This window comes from Apus apus, chromosome 3 (assembly GCF_020740795.1).
Source record: "Apus apus isolate bApuApu2 chromosome 3, bApuApu2.pri.cur, whole genome shotgun sequence".
NCBI classification, from domain to species: Eukaryota; Metazoa; Chordata; class Aves; order Apodiformes; family Apodidae; genus Apus; species Apus apus.
This window is the reverse complement of record NC_067284.1, coordinates 11,443,014-11,461,883: the sequence shown is the minus strand read 5'-3', so window position 1 is coordinate 11,461,883 and position 18,870 is coordinate 11,443,014. Positions and strand designations below refer to the sequence as shown.

At 43.7% G+C, this 18,870-nt stretch overlaps 1 protein-coding gene across 2 annotated transcripts in view; it reads right to left on the bottom strand.

Moving 5' to 3' along the window:
* UBE2J1 (ubiquitin conjugating enzyme E2 J1) overlaps window positions 1-16,040 on the bottom strand; it is a 30,896-nt gene extending 14,856 nt beyond the window's left edge. The window contains exons 1-3 of one of the 2 annotated variants that reach the window (XM_051613489.1): window positions 15,885-16,040; window positions 4,237-4,310; window positions 343-474 (exon numbers count right to left, since the gene is read on the bottom strand). In XM_051613489.1, coding sequence (XP_051469449.1) covers window positions 343-474; window positions 4,237-4,310; window positions 15,885-15,915 — 237 coding nt within the window. In that variant the 5' untranslated portion in view covers window positions 15,916-16,040. The remainder of the gene's footprint in view (window positions 1-342; window positions 475-4,236; window positions 4,311-15,884) is intronic. The other variant, XM_051613488.1, reaches the window with a different exon arrangement.
* Between the last annotated feature and the right edge of the window lie 2,830 nt (window positions 16,041-18,870).

Sequence of the window (18,870 nt, the reverse complement as noted above, 5' to 3'; positions counted from 1 at the left end):
TATAAATGTGAGCCTTTGCCCTAAACCATAGGTCTCCTTCCTACATGGGACCAATGTCTCCAACAGAGACCAAACGGGTCCACAGAGGGAAGATTAGACAATCACATCAGCAATGTGATTAGTCCTGGAGAAACTTCCATTTATACAGATGCAAGACTTCATGTAATTTAAGAACACCGAAGTCACCATAGAAGACTCCTGGTCTTAAACTGGCAGCATTAACTTTAGTACATCACCTTTCTTACAAAAACAACCCTACCTTAAATGCCAAGAGCCTCTCTCTCTCAGACACTTGTGGTTTAACTGAACACACAGGAAGGAAAAACTGGTAAACATACTTACTGTCAGCAGAATAATGCTGGGTGGTTTCATGGGATATTCAGGTGGTAGCACTATTCGCCCGTGATAAATCCCTCCATCAAAATCTGAATCTGGAGGGCCTCTAACAGTGAAGTGCCATTCAAAAAGATTATCCTAAAATGCCCCCACCAAAGGGAGAAGAAGGAAAAAAAGAGCATGTCACAGAAGTAGATAACTGAACACCATTTTCTTCAACAAGGACAGGCTGAAGAACCAGTGCACAGCAGAAGTTTTAAGAAGTCAAAATTAAATGGAGAGTAAGACAATCAACACAGTACTAAGATTCTGGTTAAAAGGATAAAGTATTGTAGCGTTCTGGTAAATTTTTTTACACAATGGCTTTGTTGAAACCCTCAAATTTCATTATTCCAAGCTCTCGTTCTAGTTGTGTCAATTATGAAGAGAGTTTTATTAACTGACAAATGGGAAATTAAGTCAAACTGGGTCTCTGCCCTTGTGAGTAATAATTTCCGGAGAACTGAGGGGAGACCTACCCCAAGAAAGCACATTAATGACAGCTTCCCTGAAGTCCCTTCCATGCCTAAGTCGAGACACAGACTTGACTCTCACTCCAGAGAATTCCAGTCCTCTTTTGCTTCTCCATAAATGTCTTTGGTTTGCATGGCAAGGTTTTGGTAGCAGGGGGATGGCTACAGGAGTGGCCAAATAAAGCCAATGCCAGCTGACTCCGAGGTGGACACACTGCTGGCCAAAGCCAAGTCCATCAGTGACAGTGGCAGCACCTCTAGGATAACATATTTAAGATGGAAAAAAACCCTGTGCAACAGCAGTCTGAAGAAAGTGTGAAAATACATGAGATGAACAACTCTGCAGACACCAAAGTGAAGGAGGGGAAGCCCAGGCTGGAAGAGGCTCCTGGCAGGACTTGTGGACCTGTTGAGAGAGGAGCCCACCCTGGAGCAGGTTTGCTGGCAGGACTTGTGACCCTGTGAGGGACCCACACTGGAGCAGTCTGTTCCTGAAGAACTGCACCCTGTGGAAAGGATCCATGCCAGTGCAGCTTGTGAAGAACTGCAGCCCATGGAAAGGACTCATCTTGGAGAAGTTCATGAAAGACTGTCTCCTGTGGGAGGGAGCCCAAGGTGGAGCAGGGGGAGAGTGTGAGGAGTCCTCCCCTTGAGGAAGACAGTGCAGCATACACGACATGTGATGAAATTACTGCAATCCCCATTCTCCACCTCCCTGCACTGCTGGCAGGGGGAGGAGGTAGAGAAATCAGGACTGAAGTCCAGGAATAAGGGAGGGGCGGGGTAAGCTGTTTTAAGAATTATTTTTTATTTCTCATTATTCTACTTTGATTTTGATTGGTTATAAAACTATACTAATTTCACCAAGTTGAATATGTTTTGCCTGTGATGGTAACTGGTGAGTGATCTCCCTGTCCTTATCTCAACCCAGGAGCATTCTCTCCCCTGCCCAGCTGAGGAGGGGAAGTGAGATCAGGTTTTCTGGTCACCTGGAGCTCTGCTTTCCTAGAGATGGCTGAACACCTGCCTGCCAATGGAAGTGGTGAATTAATTCCTTGTTTTGCTTTGCTTGCATGTACAGCTTTTGCTTTACCTATTAAACTGTCTTTACCTCAACCCACGATTTTCTCACTTTTATTCTCCTGATTCTCTCCCCCATCTTAGCAGAGGGGAGTGAGTGAGTAAGCAGCTGCGTGGTGCTTAGTCGCTGACTGATGTTAAACCACAACAGTCCTTTCTGGCACTGAACATGAACTTGAAGGGTTTGAGATCATGACAGATTTAATCGGAATGTGCCAGATCAAATTTATAGCTGTTACTGGTATTCAGCTATTAACTGGCAGGCCCCTGTGCTTGCCATGGGGCTTGCCTGCCTTACTGCATATTAGAGGCTAGTCCTCATTACCGGCTGCTTTTTGCTTTTGCTGCTTGCTGGCCATGTGCCTGGGCTGGCAAATGGTAAGGGCATTGCTACTGTTTCTGTGCTGCTGTACTAGACAGGCTGGAACTCCCTTGTGAAGCTGAGTCAAGGGTACTGTGATCTGTGGATGAGTCTAAAAGGGAGCAGGTACATCTCAAAGTGTCTGTGGCCATGGTTGTGTCTGTGCTGCAGCAAATATAGCACTGAAGAGATGGTGGCCCAAGTATAAGTCCACACTGGAGAAGGTACACCTCCAAGTATCTGTAGCTGTGGGTAAGTCCATGATGCAGCAGGGACACCCTGAAGCAAAAGTGGCTGTGCATGAGGTATATGATGGAGCACCTCAAAGTGTGTGTGGCCATGGATAAGCCTATGACAAAGCAGGTACACCTCTGGAGGGACTGCTGATATGGGTTGGAGCAGGTTCACTCCTGAGAAGACTGCCTGTAAGGCCACACTGAAGCAGGTACATCTCTGAAGGTCTTGTGGCCCATGGAGAAGGCCAAGATGGAATGGGTGTACGTCACAGCAACTGTGGCTGTGGATGAGTCTATGCCATAGTAGGTATACCCCTGGAGAGACTGTGGCTCACAGATATGGCTCCACCTGGAGCAGGTACACCCCTAAGGGACTGCAATCTGTTGATAAATCCAAGCCAGAGCAGGGAAAGGGGAGGGAGTTTGTTGCAATGTTAAACCTGATGGTCTGGCCCAAAGGGACTAGGGGTGGAGATTGTAATGGATATATCTTTCTTGTAATCCATTATTTGAATTGCATGTTACAGGAATTACTGTAGCAGGAACCACCAAAACCAATGGAGGACGAACCTTACAAGAAGCAGTGCGAGCGCAGCAGTGACCTGAGCTGGCTTTGGTGCCCAGCAACTCCATGCAACACACCACCTCTCCTGTCCTGAGTGACCACCACAACAGATGGAGCCCAAGTTCATGGACTAGATGAACTCAATGGACATTCTGTGGACAGTTATGAACATTTTACAGGGGTGGTCCATACGCAAAGGGAATTAATATCTGCATATTATATCAAAGGATAGGAGGGGGGAAGGTGGTGGGTAATGAGGATGTACTAGATAGTGGGAGACCCGAGCATTCCATACCATAAATGATATGGAATGAGTGCAGAATGTGCTTGTTTTGGCTAGAATAGAGTCAATTTTCTTCATAGTAAGCAGGTATGGACTGCCTTTTGGATTTGTAATAGAAACAGTGCTGATAATACAGCGATATTTGAGTTATTGCTGAGCAGTGACTACCCAGAGTCAAGGCCTTTTCAAGGAATACCTAGGAATGTGGTATTTTCTATAAGCCTGTTAAGTGTGCTACACATTTCTGTGAGCAGCTAAATTGAACCCTGAACTGAGTACCACAGAACACTGCCTTTTTTATTATTCTAGCAAAATCAAGAGAGGTTTCTGTTTAAGCTTCCAACTACCAGACCTTCACCACCCTCTCAGCCCAAAAACCTAACTAGGTGTTTAGAAGCTACAGTTTAAGTGGAATCTAGGCATTCTCTCTTCCAATGCACCCAGAATTGCACCCATTTATGCTTTTCACAGTTTTTTTGTATGTAAAATAGTAAATAGGCTTACTCTTTCGTTGAACAACTCAGCAACAGAGCCAGATGTCATATTTGGGTGTAAAAAGCTTAACTTAAACTATGCATTTATGTAGTCTCAAGAAGGAGGAGGGGAAATAAACTTATTATACCTGTGCAACAGAATTACTCAGGTGCAATGTAAACCTGGTATTATGTACTTTCACTAACAACCTGGAACTACAATACCATTAAAGTGGAATTCTGCTGATAGGAAAAAAAGAACAGAATCAATTTTAAAAGGTCCACTAGTATCTAAAGATGTACATTATAAATACATATATATGCAGAGGACTTAAGACACAGCAACAACACAGCCTAATTATAAGCTCTGGCAAACATGGAGAAACAAACCTCCAAAGGCTGTGCATGATAATGATCTGTAGGATCCTTCAGTTCTGCAGCCTCTTTCATTAAACGTTTGACAGCTGAAAAAGAAAATAAAGAAAAAAATTAATCTCCATTGCATACAAAATTACATAAACATTTATTGGCAAACTCCTTTCAGCTGACTAATCTTTTTCAGTACATCCCAGCTTCTTCACTGGAGTTCATAATCCAAAATACGATATAAATTAATCACATTCAATAAATCTTAAAAGTTACACCAGCACAAAATTATGAAAATAACTAGAAAGAGAAATGCTGCCCAAACTCCCTTAACAGTATAAAGACACAATGAAAGTGAACTACAGTTCCTTGGTTCACAAAGTCTGGCATCACCAGCTGACTGCAGGCTGTGTAGCATGCTCAGACTACAGGGCTTTACTCTTTCATAATGCTGTGAGGGAAGCTACTCTAACCTTCCAGCAGAGGAATTTTTATTTCAATCTACTGTGAAAAAAAGTTCTCCTTCACATTTCTTGGCAGCTATAAACAACAGCTAAAAGGCTGAGAATTTCACTTCTTAGAACCCAAAAAGCAAGCAAACTATGCATAAATTTGCTGTTGCCAGTTGTCCCAATTCTGCTGCTTCCAGGGGGAGGTGTCAACCCTGTAGAACCCATGAGGTCATGTTACAGGCAGCAGTGTCTGGGCTCCACTGAAAAACAGTTTGTCTCATTCATCTGCATTACGGTTTGCAGTTCATTAACTAGGAATAACAAGAAAACTAGTTTGGACCAGAAAAGGCTTCAGACCCAGCACTGCTTCACAGTCAGCATGCCTGGATTCTTGCATTCATAAGACTGGCATGCACCAGGATGACCTAATTCAGGAGTGAACACCCCTCAAAGCAAAAGGGAAACCATAAGAAAACTGAGAACGTATATAATAAAGCCTAATGAAGACAGACTAGTTGTAGACAAAGCAGACAACTCTCTGAGTTTTCCCAGACAAGGGACCAAGGGAAAAGAAATATAAGCCCCCTATATCACATGCAGTTACCCATGTTAATTGAAAGCTAACTATTAGAGAAAAAAATAAAATATGAGACCATTCTACAAAAGTCTACTGGTACTTTGGATTTGTCCCAAAAGGAACAGCCTTTTTACTCCTTTAGCTCCAAGACTGTCCCCTTGGTGCCAAGTGCCAGGAGCTGGCAGGTAGAAACAGAGAAACCAAGGGTTAGCACCGAGAAGTAATAAAGAGAGCTGCTGGGGGGAGGGAACAAAAAGCAGGTAGGCTCCTGTTTTGCAGAATTTTAAATGGCAGCAGTTAAATGGCAGTTTAAAGCAAGGTATTTTTTTTAACATATTATTTCATTTAATTAACAGTGACACTGTATGTATTTTTCATTGCATTATTTTATTATCAAGAAGCCAGAGTATAGGTATTTTAAGAAGCCAGCATAAAATCTGCTGAAATAATGAAATATTAATCCAGTCTTGGAGCATGAAATGCAGCAAAATATGTAATTTAGCTTTTGCATACCACAGAGACAATTTGCTTCTACGAAGCTTTCAGTATTACACAACCTAGGATACCTTAAGAAGCACATATATATGAAAAAAGGCTGAGAAAAAGCAGCACATACATACAAAGACAGGCTGTGAGAGGTGGGGCTGTTCAGCCTGGAGAAGAGAAGGCTCCAGGGTGGCCTTACTGTTGCCTTTTGCTACTTCCAAGGGACTTAGAAGAAAGACAAAGAGAGACTTTTTGTCACAGCCTGTAGCAACAGGACAAGGGGCAACAGTTTTAAACTGAAAGAGGGAAGGCTGAGACTGGACTTAAAAAATTATTTATTATGAGGGTGATGAGACACTGGAACAGGCTGCCCAGGGTAGCTGTGGATGCCCTCTCCCTGGAGGTGTTCAATGCCAGACTGGATGGGGCTTTGACCAACCTGGTCCAGTGGAAAATGTCCCTGCCCATGACAGGAGGGTTGGAACTAGATGATCTTTAAGGTTCCTTCCAACCCAAACCATTCTATGGTTCTTTCCACATTGCTGAAAAATACCAACTGATAGGTTGCAAAGAACAGCTTGGACTGACACAGGTTCATTCTGAGAACCTGTGATCCAATGAAGAAAGCATTAAATTGTTTCTTCTTTAAGCACATCTGCAGTATCCACAAACACAATCCCTCCTTTGGCTACTGAAAACAACAGAAGAAATAAACATAATTCATAAAGTCTGCCTGCAACAAGTACATTACGTTCTTATCCAAACACTATTAAAAAGAGTTTTGATGAAAAATATGGTATTTCAACCCACTTAAAATCACACTGAGTCATCTGAGTAAATGTTTGGCAATGGCAATTCTGAAAAATTAGAATGGTTTGGACCCATTAAAAATAAAGAACTGAAAACTGTCAAGACAGTAAAAAAGTATCACTAGTTCAGCCAAAAAAATTTAAAATAAAGACATTAGTTTTGTTAAAGACAGTATTCAGAGACAAAATAATAAAGGTATTTTTTAATGTAGAATGACTGTCAGCATGAAAAATAACCATGCTTCTACAGGCACATTTGGCAATAATTTATCATAATGTTCATTGAAATTAAACACTAAGAAAATTGTCTGGGCTAATTCTAGTGAGCAAAGGAGAATTCCTGCCTCAGCAGGTGTGGGACTTCCCTGCTGCTCTGGGGAAGAAATCAAAGAGGAGGTGCTACAGGCCAGAGACACTGCCTGACAATCTTCCTCTTGTATTACAGCAAACGTACCGGATTTCTCTGAAAACAAAAACATGGATGTTAAAAATCTGAAAATCAAGTTTAAAGTCACCAGCTTGATCCAGGATTGAGGAGCAGTGGAGTAACACAATTAAATGAGCAAAATTTAAGTAACGTATGCGTGCGATTCGTAGATGTATTTCTCTCAAAAATTGTGTCCTGGTCAAATCCTCTTCTTCCTATTCATGTTTACCTTAAGTTATCCTGAAATTTCTGTTTAACACAACTGCTTCTCTTAGATGTATCTTGAAGTCACATTCAAGTACTCCTGCTATCAAACTTGGCCAACTAAACTAATCTGCACCTCTGGCCCAGGAAACCCTCCTGGATGCGGAAAATGCAAGTGAACAGTCTTCATAAATGTCAATATTACTGCTTAAAGGAATGGGATTTGAACATCAGTGGTGTTCTCTCAGCAAAATATTATGCCTTATTTAAAAAAAAAAAACTGTTATGATGAAAACAAAAATAGTTTTAAATTAAAGCAACTATATTTAGCCTTACTGAGCTTTATTTTGTTAGTACTCTTCTGTATTTAATAAAGAAGGATTTTATTTAATTTTTACATTATCAATGAACAGTACATGTGGCAATGAAGTTTATATTAATGTAAACATAACACACAACATTGCAACAGAATTTATTTCAGCCTTTTGCTTACTGGAAGTTCAGAAAATCTGATCCAAGTTCCAGTTCCCTCCTAGATTCAAAAACCCAGACACCATTACAAGCTTCATGAAGATCTGCCACAACTTGTGTACTAAAGGCAAGAGGATTCAGACACAACGGCTCCACAGGAGAAACAGATCCAGGCGAGAGGAAGGGCAGAGGTGAAGCAGGTGACACTGTTGTCAAACCCAAGTTAGCAGACACAGGGAGGGCAAGGTCCCAGTCAGGCAAGGCTCAGCCCCTAGTACTTTATCACAAGAAGAGACAGAATTCCGTGCACACAAAGGTGACCTGAAGGTTCACCAGTGAAATAAATTCACATTTAAGTTACATGGGTTCTGCTATTCTTCCTCAAAAGAACAGCAACCATTTCCTTCTACCAATTTTCAGTTCTGTTTGAAAATGAAAGTATATAATAAACAAATAAATAAAGGAATTCAAAACAGCTGCCATAAAGCTAGAGAGCTCCTAATCTTTCAAGTAGACTTACCTGATCTGGGAAAAAGGAGTTAAACAACCTGACAGCTTTTACTGCTTCAACAAACACTTTCCTTTTTTTTTTTTTAGTGGCTGCTGCTATGATGTTTTTTTTCTTCATTTTAAATAAGATTTAGAGGTTTATTCAGGAGAAACACAGAAATAGTAATTTTTTCCCATGCCTCTGCTGACAAAGACAGCTTAAGGAAGGATATAATTTACTTACCAAATTCAGATTTTCCAATGAATTAGTAAAACTCTAAAAGTTTTTCTGGGATGAAGGGTTTTATAACTATTCAGCCACTTTAAGCTGTTAGTAAAATACAAGTCATCTTTCTTATATGTTTGTCTATTAATTATGCTACTATCTACAACTAGGAAAATTATTAGAAAAACAAAATACTGAAACTGCACAACTAATTTGAGACAAGTATCAAGGCCCTTCATTTAGATGATGCATATGTCACGGATGACGTTTTGGGAAAGTCTTTTTAAATCCAGCTGGCTTTGGTTTTTCCTCCCCTGCTCAAAACCCGACAAGTGAGCCAAGAGTGCCTGACTCATGGCCAGAGTACCCACCAGAGCTCACAGTGCAGTGTCACCTGCTGAACCACCATCATCGGTCCTCACAGCAGCCCAAAGCACTTGGGAACTCATTCCCCCCCAACTTTCCATTCAAAGGAAAATCCTGTTTACTAAAGGTAAGTTTAAATTTCATGTAAGGGGAAAAGCAATAGCAAATTGCAGTCAGCCAGCAGTTCAACTGCCCAAAGACAGGATCATGCAATAAAATAATAAAAAAAAAAAAAAATCAGGATTAAATTTATGTGCAAAGTACATAGGATTTCTTGTGATATGACAACACTTGATCTCTGATATTTTAAGTAAAAAAAATCACTTCAAATGATGTGGTCACCAAAGCATCCAAGAAACCATATTGAAAGCAAAGAGCCAGAGCAGACTGGACAGGTATGGAAGGTTCTTAGTACAGCTCTTTGACATGGAGAACGGTATTTTTTTAAGTAGTGTTGTATTCTCTAGATAATGTTTTATTAAATCTAAGTCTTGTAGAAACTCTAGCAGGTTCACAGTGACCTGCAGTGTCACTAGGTAACCAGTAGGTCAACTGCTCCATTATGGGTGTGATTTTACTGGACAGCTTAGAACCAGTGAATGATGTGATCGTTAGTGAATTAAAAATAGTAAAAGAAGGAAAGAAAAGGGGCTTGAAACAAAAGCACCCTGAAATACAATTTACAATCCATTTGCAGAATGGAATGGAGTGTCAGAGGGTATCTACTCTAGAATTAGCCCACATTAGAACACTGTCAAGTGAGCCCCACATTACTAATGCTCTTCTCCTCTACCTATCCATTCCTTGTGTTTATTCATTTCGCCCCACCTTTCTTAACCCTTCTGAATTCACACCTGTCTAAACAGATTTTTGAGTATATATTTTTCTATGTCATTTCACAAAAATGTGACTATATTTTCATACAGATTTGCATAGCAGTTTATAGTCACGTAATTTTGAATCAAAACACGTTTCATAAGGATCAAGACACTGGATCTTTCTTTGTAAAACACACACATCCCAGCTGCATACATCTTAAATAAAATCCCTGGAAGATAGATGAAACTTCCAGTTGGGCAAATCCTTAAACCACTGATGCTGGAGAACATACTATATTCTGTTTCTTTAAAGCTCTTTTCCAAAGCATTCCCTAATGCCTTTGTCTATGGTGGACAGTGGACTACATAAATCTTTGCTCTGACAAGTCAGCAACAGAAATACATAGAAACAGATACACTTGCAACAGACCATGCAAAGATTTCCAGATTTCTTCAGTCTTCTGGAACTAAAAAGACAACAGTGGAAGCAACGCACGAGGCTAATGAGCCTTCCAATACTGCCAGTGACCACCTTATCCAACCTACATTCTCCTGTGCTAGAGGAATGGGCAAAATGAAGAGGAGTTAAAACTTCAGTCTCAGTTGAACAGCATCACCATTTTGAAATCATGTCTTCTGAAATCTACTATAGTTTCAACATTATTCTACACATCAAACCGTAGAACACTGTTTCTCCCTACTAGAAAAATCACACTTCTCTGTCCAAATAAAAGCAAATGGAGGCAATTAACCTGCTCATCATTCACTGCTTCTGTGATGTTCTCCACTACTCAAATACCCATTTAATGCTGATCTTGTGTAACAAGACAAAAGAACTGTTCTTACAAAACTGCAATGTGCAATTGCAGAACTCTTTAACAACTGTCTGTGGCAGCCACAGGTTCCAAAATTGCTTTTATCTTAAAATTCAGTTTGACAGTTGCTTTGACTTCTGCTACAATAACAAATGGAAATACCATTTGCCAAGAGACAGGCCAGCTGCTTTACACCCTCAAGGTCTCAGATACATCCTTTCCCAAGACCCACAAGCCTTCTGAAAAGCTAATTTACATCTTCACAGCCTCATGAATAACTTCTAGCAAGAGCCACAAGCCCCCTGTACTTAAAGTATCGACAACTACAGGGGGAAAAAAAACCCAAACAAACACTTTTAATTAGTTTATTCTCTTTCCTCTCACCCTGTGAAGGACCAGACCTTTCCTCACACGAATATAGTATGTCCTTTAGGTCAGCAGTCATAGATGACTTAAAGAGGGCTGCTCCACGTGGCGCTTTAAACCCTCTCCTGCCTGCCTCCTCTGCCAGAAAACAACTCGGATGCTATGAGGGGGAGGCAGCGAGCTGCTAGCTGCTAGCTGCTAGCTAGAAAGGAGCAGTGGCGGGAAAACGGCAACAAGGGTGCAAACCGCAAGTCCGCCTGGTAACAGCAGTGGCGGGAAAAAGTCTCTGCCTGATTGGCTGAGAAGCCCCAGAAACAAGAGACCGGCCAATTGGGAGCAAAGGAGACCCGCAACAGAGACAGCGTGTGTGCTGCTTGGGGCGCTTCTGGACGGACACTGAAGCTGCTGCTGCTTCTCCTGGGGGGTGACCTGCGCCTTGGGGGTGCCTGCCACCCAGAGGTTCCCCGCTCCTGTTCACCTGCTAGTCCCGGCTCCCGGCTCGTCCCGCCTCGCCCGCGGCTTTTGCAGCCCGGCTCCCGGCTTGCCTGCGGGTCCTGCCAGCCGCTGAGCACGGGTGGTGAGACTTCTTCCTGCCACCCGTGGTTCTAAGACCGGGTTGCAGGGGAAGTAATCCGCAGCTACTATAAAAGTACCTAGACCATCTCAGGAACAACGTAAGGGATTGTATTCTGGGTATAATTCTCTCCCTGAGGTGTTCCTGTCTCACTCACCTGCACACAAACTGTGACCCTATACGGGACAAGCGTCGGGCATATCCCTCCTTCCTCTTCCCCTCACAGATAATCTGGGTGTGTAAATCAGGTTTACCTATATATATATATGAGTATTAGATCATATGTAAGTTCTTAGTATTTGGTGTTTTAAAGATCTTTTACAGATCTATGTCTTTCAATTACCCTCTTTGAGTCTCCTGCCCCAAATTGTTTTATTTTTCCCCTCAATAAACCGTGTATTCGTAAATTCTAATTGGGGATTGGCTGCTGTTATTGGAAACACTAGCGAGCATTCAACAGGTGTCTCGCCCGAAGAAAAGTCAGTGCCGCAGTTCACTGCTTCTCTTGAGAGGCGAGCGCTGCGTGCGCACCTCTTGGCAGATCCCGGTAAGTTAAATTCACTCCAAAAAGGAGATAGAACAGGTCGCAGATCGCGACACACCCTCAGAAACAAGAGACTTGTAGTCTTGATTTCCCTCAGAGCAGCTGGAAGCACAGGACTCCTTGTAGTTACAATTCAAAACAACTGTTCAGTCAGCACAAAGGGAGATAAAACTTACCAAATGTAAAGGGCTGGTTAAATGCACTAAGATGTAACATCCATTCAACTTTTTATTTTTTAAAAAATGTATCTTTATTTCATACACAGAAGGCACTAAGCAGCACAGTACCTACTTGCTATTTTCTACTAACTGCTTTTTTATTAACAAAGAACTGAGGCAAGCTTGTTGACAAGCAATACTCTTTACTTGTAAAAGGTATGGAGCTGGGAAAGAAGTACAGTTTGTAGAAAAAGCAGTACATGTATTGAAGATTACAGCTAAGAGGATCACAATCTCAGCACGTTACGTTCCCTGTGCATCTAAGATCAAAAAGCAAATGCAGGCCACGGGTACCATACCTCCCTTCATGTGACCTCACCAGTCAAATTCTAGATGAGGAGGCCGTCTGAAAACAGAAAAACTTGCCCCAAACAAAATACAAAAGCACAGTTTTTGAACTCTGTGTGAGTCATTATAAGTAGCTGTTCATAATTCTTCAAGTGTGGGTGTGCTAATACCTGCTCAGAAGCCTGGCAACATCCTACATGAAAAGAGAGGCTGTCACTACAAAACCAGTGGCTACAAGATTTGGTGGCTGATCTTGCAGCAGCCTAAGGGTCACTGCTCCATAAGAAAGGAAAAAAAAAACACAACAGAAAAAAGAAAAAAAAAAGAGATTATTCCAAGTAGCTGTCTTACAAATTTCAGAAAATAGGGATGTTCCCAAAGCACGAAGAGGATGAAGCCTATGCTTTAGTCAGCTGAAGTTTAATATTGGTAGGAGAGGTTTATCAGCCATATGGTAGCAGGCTACCATTGACTAATCCATTTTGAAATCCTAAGATGGAAAATAGCTTGCCGTTTTATGTGTCAAAAACAGACCTAAAAATACGAAGCAACAGCTTAAAAGATTTTATCTTACTGAGGCAATAGAAAGAAGTCTGAAGTGTGGAGTGTGAAATTTCTTCCCTTCCAAAATTAATGGACTTTTGGGGAACCAAAAAAACCCCCACATTCAAAGACAGTCTTAGGAGACAGCTTCAGGTAAATGCCCACACACCTCCCCGCCCTTACAGAGGGTAATTGACAGGAGCTGCAGCAGCTAAGCACACCACTCCCACCATGCCCAGACGGGCAGCACCCACCACATGTACCCATGGTAAACCAAGAGCCGCCAGAGCACCAGCTGCACTGCCTCTCATTGACAGTCACAGTGTGCAGAGGAACAACTTGTTTCTTCTTGTAGAGAGTTACTGTCTTTTAGATATGTTGGGATGAGCTAACATTAGCTGGAGGAACTGGGATAAAGAAGAATTACATATTGACTAAAAGCAAGTAGCAGCAAGACAAAGCTGTAAGCAATATTGCTCTTTACATGGTTTATAAGAAAGCATACAGAAAAGAAAGGCACTATGGAGACTAACTGATCTGCATTCATCAATCTGGTCTAGCAAACCTCCTCATAGAAGAGGGATCCATGTAACGACATATCACCATATAACTTCATCTCCTGTCACAGCTCTACAGCAGAATTTGGTTTAAAAGGAAGATCAATAAAAGCACGTTTAACACAACTTTCCCATTTAAAATGTGTTTTCCTCTACAATATTCTGAATAAAGCCTAGTATAATCATTAAAATAACTTATATTAAAACTGTAAGTAGTATTTGCTCTCTTTAAAGCTACTGAGCAGACAGAAGTCACTAGCTGTAACCAGAGCTCGCTCCAGTCCAAAAGCAGATTTCAACCAGAGAGGCCTCTTGTGCAGGTATAAAATGATTACTTTCTTCACTATGCCTCAAGATAGTACACTCCAGATCCCAAAAAGGGACCTAAAGGTCAGCAGCTTGGTTCTTCCTCTGTTCAAGGCAGAGGAACAAGAACAGGGACAAGGACAGCTACTAGTGGGCTCAGTTACCCAAATGATCTCCTCAGTTTGCAGATGACACAACCATTTGAAACAGGAAATGGGGTGGATTTGGTTTTATGTTTACATTAATTAAAACCACCTTTATATTAGAACACTCTCCATTTCCCTCTTAAGCCTTTGGCTGGATGGCAAGTCAAAGATACTGTCACAAAATTTGTAAAACTCACATCAAAATATTAAACAATTGCATATGCTTATCTACCTGGTTAGCAAGAGTGTCAGTTTAAAAGCAATGGCTATAAATAACTACAGTCAATTAAAGTTAATGGACAACAACTGTTGAAGAAACAAGACTTACTCAAAATCTTTTTTTGCTATTTATTCAATACCTTTTTGCCCATCTTTTTTCAGGAGAGATTTCATGACTATTGAAATGAGTGCTTTAAATCCTATTATAGAGATTTAAAAACTGATGTAAATAATGTATAGGCTTTCATCATCCACATAAAAATAAATAACTGAATACATTAATACGCCATAGAGCATGTTTAACTTGGGGAAACAATACCGACCCATTGTATGAATCATTTACCATTTTGCTGTGGAACAGAACAGGTGCTAAAAATCAAGTCCAGTAAAGGTAATTTATCTTGAAAACTAGTAACAGAGCAGAACAGCATTTCTAAATTAAACCACAAGTGTTTGCCCTGTCCACCCAGATCCCAGGAGCACATCATACAGGACACCACTACTATTTCCAATGACGTGGCAAACCATAACTAGTGAACATGTTTGTGTGGCCTTGTAAGTTCTCATATGCAACATATCCACCAAATCTTCCTACAAAAAGCAAATAAAAAGAATACAGGGTTCCTTCCTCATATCTTAACCTATAACAAGTACATAATTTGCTTTGTGATCTTTCCTATCTTTCAGTTATGCAACTTGGGTGTGAAGGCAAGGGACATAACTTAGCAATAGATACATCATCCACAAGAGGCATGTTTTGTAAATAAGCCTGTAATTTACATTTTTCAGGTGCAAGTCATCATAATGTTGAGTTTCTCCCCACCTCCCATGCTGGTAATAGGACAGCATAATTAAAGAATAAAGCCACTATTCATCATTATAAAATGAAGCTACTTCCCAAATCCTGGTTAGGGTAACACAGAGGCAGGACAGCCATAGACACACAAACCCAGCTGGCCCTCACAAGCTGCAGAAGAGGCTTTGCTTCAGCAGCGACAGGCCCTTGGCTGCCCACAGAGCTCCCAGGAGATGAACAACACAGCCACTGCCCCAACACAGCCCTACTGGAGGGACCCAACCTGTCCTCAGTTTCCCTTCCGAGGAAGCAAAACCTTCCCCTCCAGTGCTGTTTCTCAAGACACCTCCCAAGCCATCTCTCTCACTTCAAGGATTCAGAAGAAAGTCTAGGAGTCGGAAGGCAGGAGTTTTAACACAGAATCCCAAGAACAGTAAATACAGGCAAGTAAATACAGCCGGCACAGTGACACTTCTGTAAAACAAACAACAAAGCCGGCGTTGGCCATCTGTCCTCTCACAGGCACCTCCCTGGGCCCAGGCGGTACCCAGAGGACACGGCTCAGCCACCTGACAGCCAGTTCCAAGGTTCGCTTCCACGAGCCAGTAAAAAAGCGTGGGCGCACACACACACACACCCCCATAGCCCCACGGAGCCAGGCTGCTTCCAAGGGAATTCCAGTTCGCAGGGAGCTTCCAACGCCACCGCACCGGGAAGCAGAAGCGGCCCAGCCCGCCTCCCCGGCCCCGCCGCGGCCCAGGCCGCCCCCCGCCCCGCGGCCTCGGCCCGGCCGCTGCACCTGTCCCGCCGCGCCCCGGGAGGCGGCCGCCGAGCCCTCCGCGAACCGCGGCAGCGCCCTGGGCAGCCCTGCGAGACGCGGCCCGGCACCCCCGCCCGGCCCTGCCGCCCCCCGCCCGGCGCGGCCTGCAGGCCAGGCCGGCCGCCTCCCTCCCTGGCGCCCGCCCGCCCGCCTACCCGGGCTCTTGAGGTTGTAGCGGGCCTCCATGGCAGCGAGCGCCGCCGACCCGCCCGCTCCCTGCGCAGCGTCCTCCGGCAGCCGGGGCGAGGGGCGGAGGAGGAGGAGGAGGAGGAGGAAGGCAGGGCCCGGCCCGGCCCGGCCCGGCTCGGGAAACTCCCCTGACGTGGCAGCGGCGACCACGGGGGGAGGCACCTGCGGCGCCGGCACCGCCCCGGGCGCTGCTCCCGCCCCGCGGGACGGGCCTGGGCTGGGGAGCCCTGCGGGTGTGTGGGTGGGCGAAGGGCTGGCTGCGCAGCGGAGCCCCGAGAGCTCCGTGGTGCAGAGTCCAGCTGGAGAGCTGTAACTAGTGGGATCAGTGCTGGGCCCGGTCCTGTCCAACATCTTTACCCGTGACTTTGATGACAGGACGGAGTGTCTTTTCAGCAGGTTTGCTGAGGACACCAAGCTGGGAGGATCGGCTGATTCGCCTGAAGGCTGTGCAGCCATTCAGTGAGATTTGGACAGGCTGGAGAGCGGGAGAAAGGAAGCTAATTGAGATTCAACACGAGTCCTGCACCCGGGAAGGAACAACAAAATGCCCCAGTACAGGCCAGGAAGGCTAGGAGGTGATTGCTGGAGAGCAGCTCTGTGGAGAAGGGCCTTGGAGTCCTGGTAGACAACACGGTCTCCGTGGCACAACAATGTGCCCCTGCCAAGAAGGCCAATGGTATCTTGGGGTGCATTAAAAGGAGTGTCTGCAGCAGATCCAGGGAGATTCTCCTCCCTGGCCCTGGTGAGACCTCACTTGGATTGTTGTGTCCAGTTCTGGGCTCCCTGGTTCAAGAGGGACAGGGATCTACTTGAGAGAGTCCAGCAGAGGCTATGAGGGTGATTGGAACACCTGCCTTGTGAGGAAAGGCTGAGACACCTGGGGCTTTTCAGTCTCGAGAGAAGACTGTGGGGGCATCTAATTAATGTCTATAAATACATGAGGGCTGGGCAGCAAGAAGGCAAAGACAACCCTTTTCACTTGTGCCTTGTGATCGATGAGGGGCAATGGATTCAAATTCGAGCACAGAAGTTCCACCTCAACATGAGGAAGAACTTTACTGTGAGGGACACAGAGCACTGGAACAGGCTGCCCAGAGAGGTTGTGGAGTCTCCTTCTCTGGAGGCTTTCAAGACCTGTCTGGATGCCTTTCTGAGTGATCTGCCCTAGTTGTGTGTGGTTTTTTGGTCCTGCTCCAGCAGGGGGGTGTTGGACTTGATGGTCTTCGGAGGTCCCTTCCAACCCCTAATATTCTGTGATTCTGTGATTCACAAATTAACATTCACAAGCTGCCCATCCTTCTCTGTTGCAGCGTGGAAGAAGCAGCTGCTTTGTAGCAGCACTGGATGACCCTGGGGCCTCAGAGGATAGGCGAGTCCAGGCACAGCTGGGGTGGGAGGCAAAGCTGCAGTCACTGGGCCACAGTTCTGCCGTGGTGGCTGCAGTGGTGCAAATGCCCCCTGTGTCCCTGTCTTGTCTCTGTTGTGAACTGCAGAGGTCACAGAGTGAGGTGCCTCAGGGTTCTCAGCATGAGGAGGCTGGTTTGAAAACTGAGGTCTTAGAAAAGGGACTTGATGGCCACGCAGACACACTGACACCCCACCCAAAAGAACTGAACCATACTGCAAGACGTGGTAGCATCCTGTTTGTTGGTCTTCAGGATCATGAAAGACTGAAATTGTGTCATACACCAGTGACTGTTGGTTTAGGCAGAATTACCAGCAAGAGCTTGACTTGATGCGGGAATCACCTTTTCCATGCCATGATGCCAGAGGAGTTCTTGTTTGCATCTACAACTTCAGTTTATCTGCTGCCTGGCTACAGCCACAGTACACTTAGGATAGTGCTTTTAGGAATTTACAGCTAAGTAAATAAATAAATTGAAGTGGTCAGAATCCCAGCAGCCTTGGTTTCCCTTTAATTCAGTACAAGCCATAAGTAAGAAACATGACTAAGCTTCTATGTACTTGTCTTCAACAGCATGAGCTTGAAGCTCTTGTCCCTAGTTCACAAATTGTCTTTAATCTACTTTTTTTATATTCTTCCTAATAATCTCTAAAAAGCACTTTTTCCTCTTTTGATGTCTTAGTTCTCTCTTCCTCTTTCCCTTCTTTGATTCAGCAGCAATGGAAAACATTTGAGCAGGTATATTTTTTTCACCTCCTCATGTTCCCAGGATTGCAAAACAAGGCGTTCTGCTTCCCTTTCCTGTTCTGTTCCAAAGTGGTGTTGTGGTAACAACACCAATAAATAAATACTGCCACTTTACTCCACCTTAACAAGTAGCTGAATTTTTGAAAGGGGACAAAGTGATCTTCCTTTCTACAGGACAAAGCACTAGGAATAATACAAAGCATAATGTATATAGAGGAAGGGAAGCAATGGAATCAGACCTTGTGGCTCCCTCTCACACCAAAAGCACCCCAGGGTACATTTAATGGCCAACAACTCCTGATGACCCCTCAGCATTTCTGGCTAACAATAGCTGATCCGACCTCTGGAGACAGTGAGCTGCAGGCACTGGGTGTCATGTTTACAGTCTATTTTGGTCGTTCTTAGCAGGTATATCCCATCCTTCCTCATTTACCAAAGGCATCTTTCTGTGTGCAGTGGGAGAAGGGCTCTGGGACCTTCTGTGACTAGATCTTGCCCTTTCCCAAAGCAGGAGAGCAGTATTTTGCATTTGGAAATTTGGATTCCCATGTAATAAGTTTTGGGTTCTATTTTGATAGAAGATAACTTTTAAAGTGGTATCATAATGTGAATAATGGCATGAATTGAGAAGTGAATTTGTTGAGAGTGATGTGGAGTTCAGCTGTCCCCTCTGGGCTCTAAACTTTGACCCTGGTCACACCTAAAATGTAATTTTACAGAGGAGGAAGCACCTGCAGTTAACAAGAAACTTGGGCTCTTAGCTAAAAAAAGAAATACAGAGTCACTGTAGATATGTGACA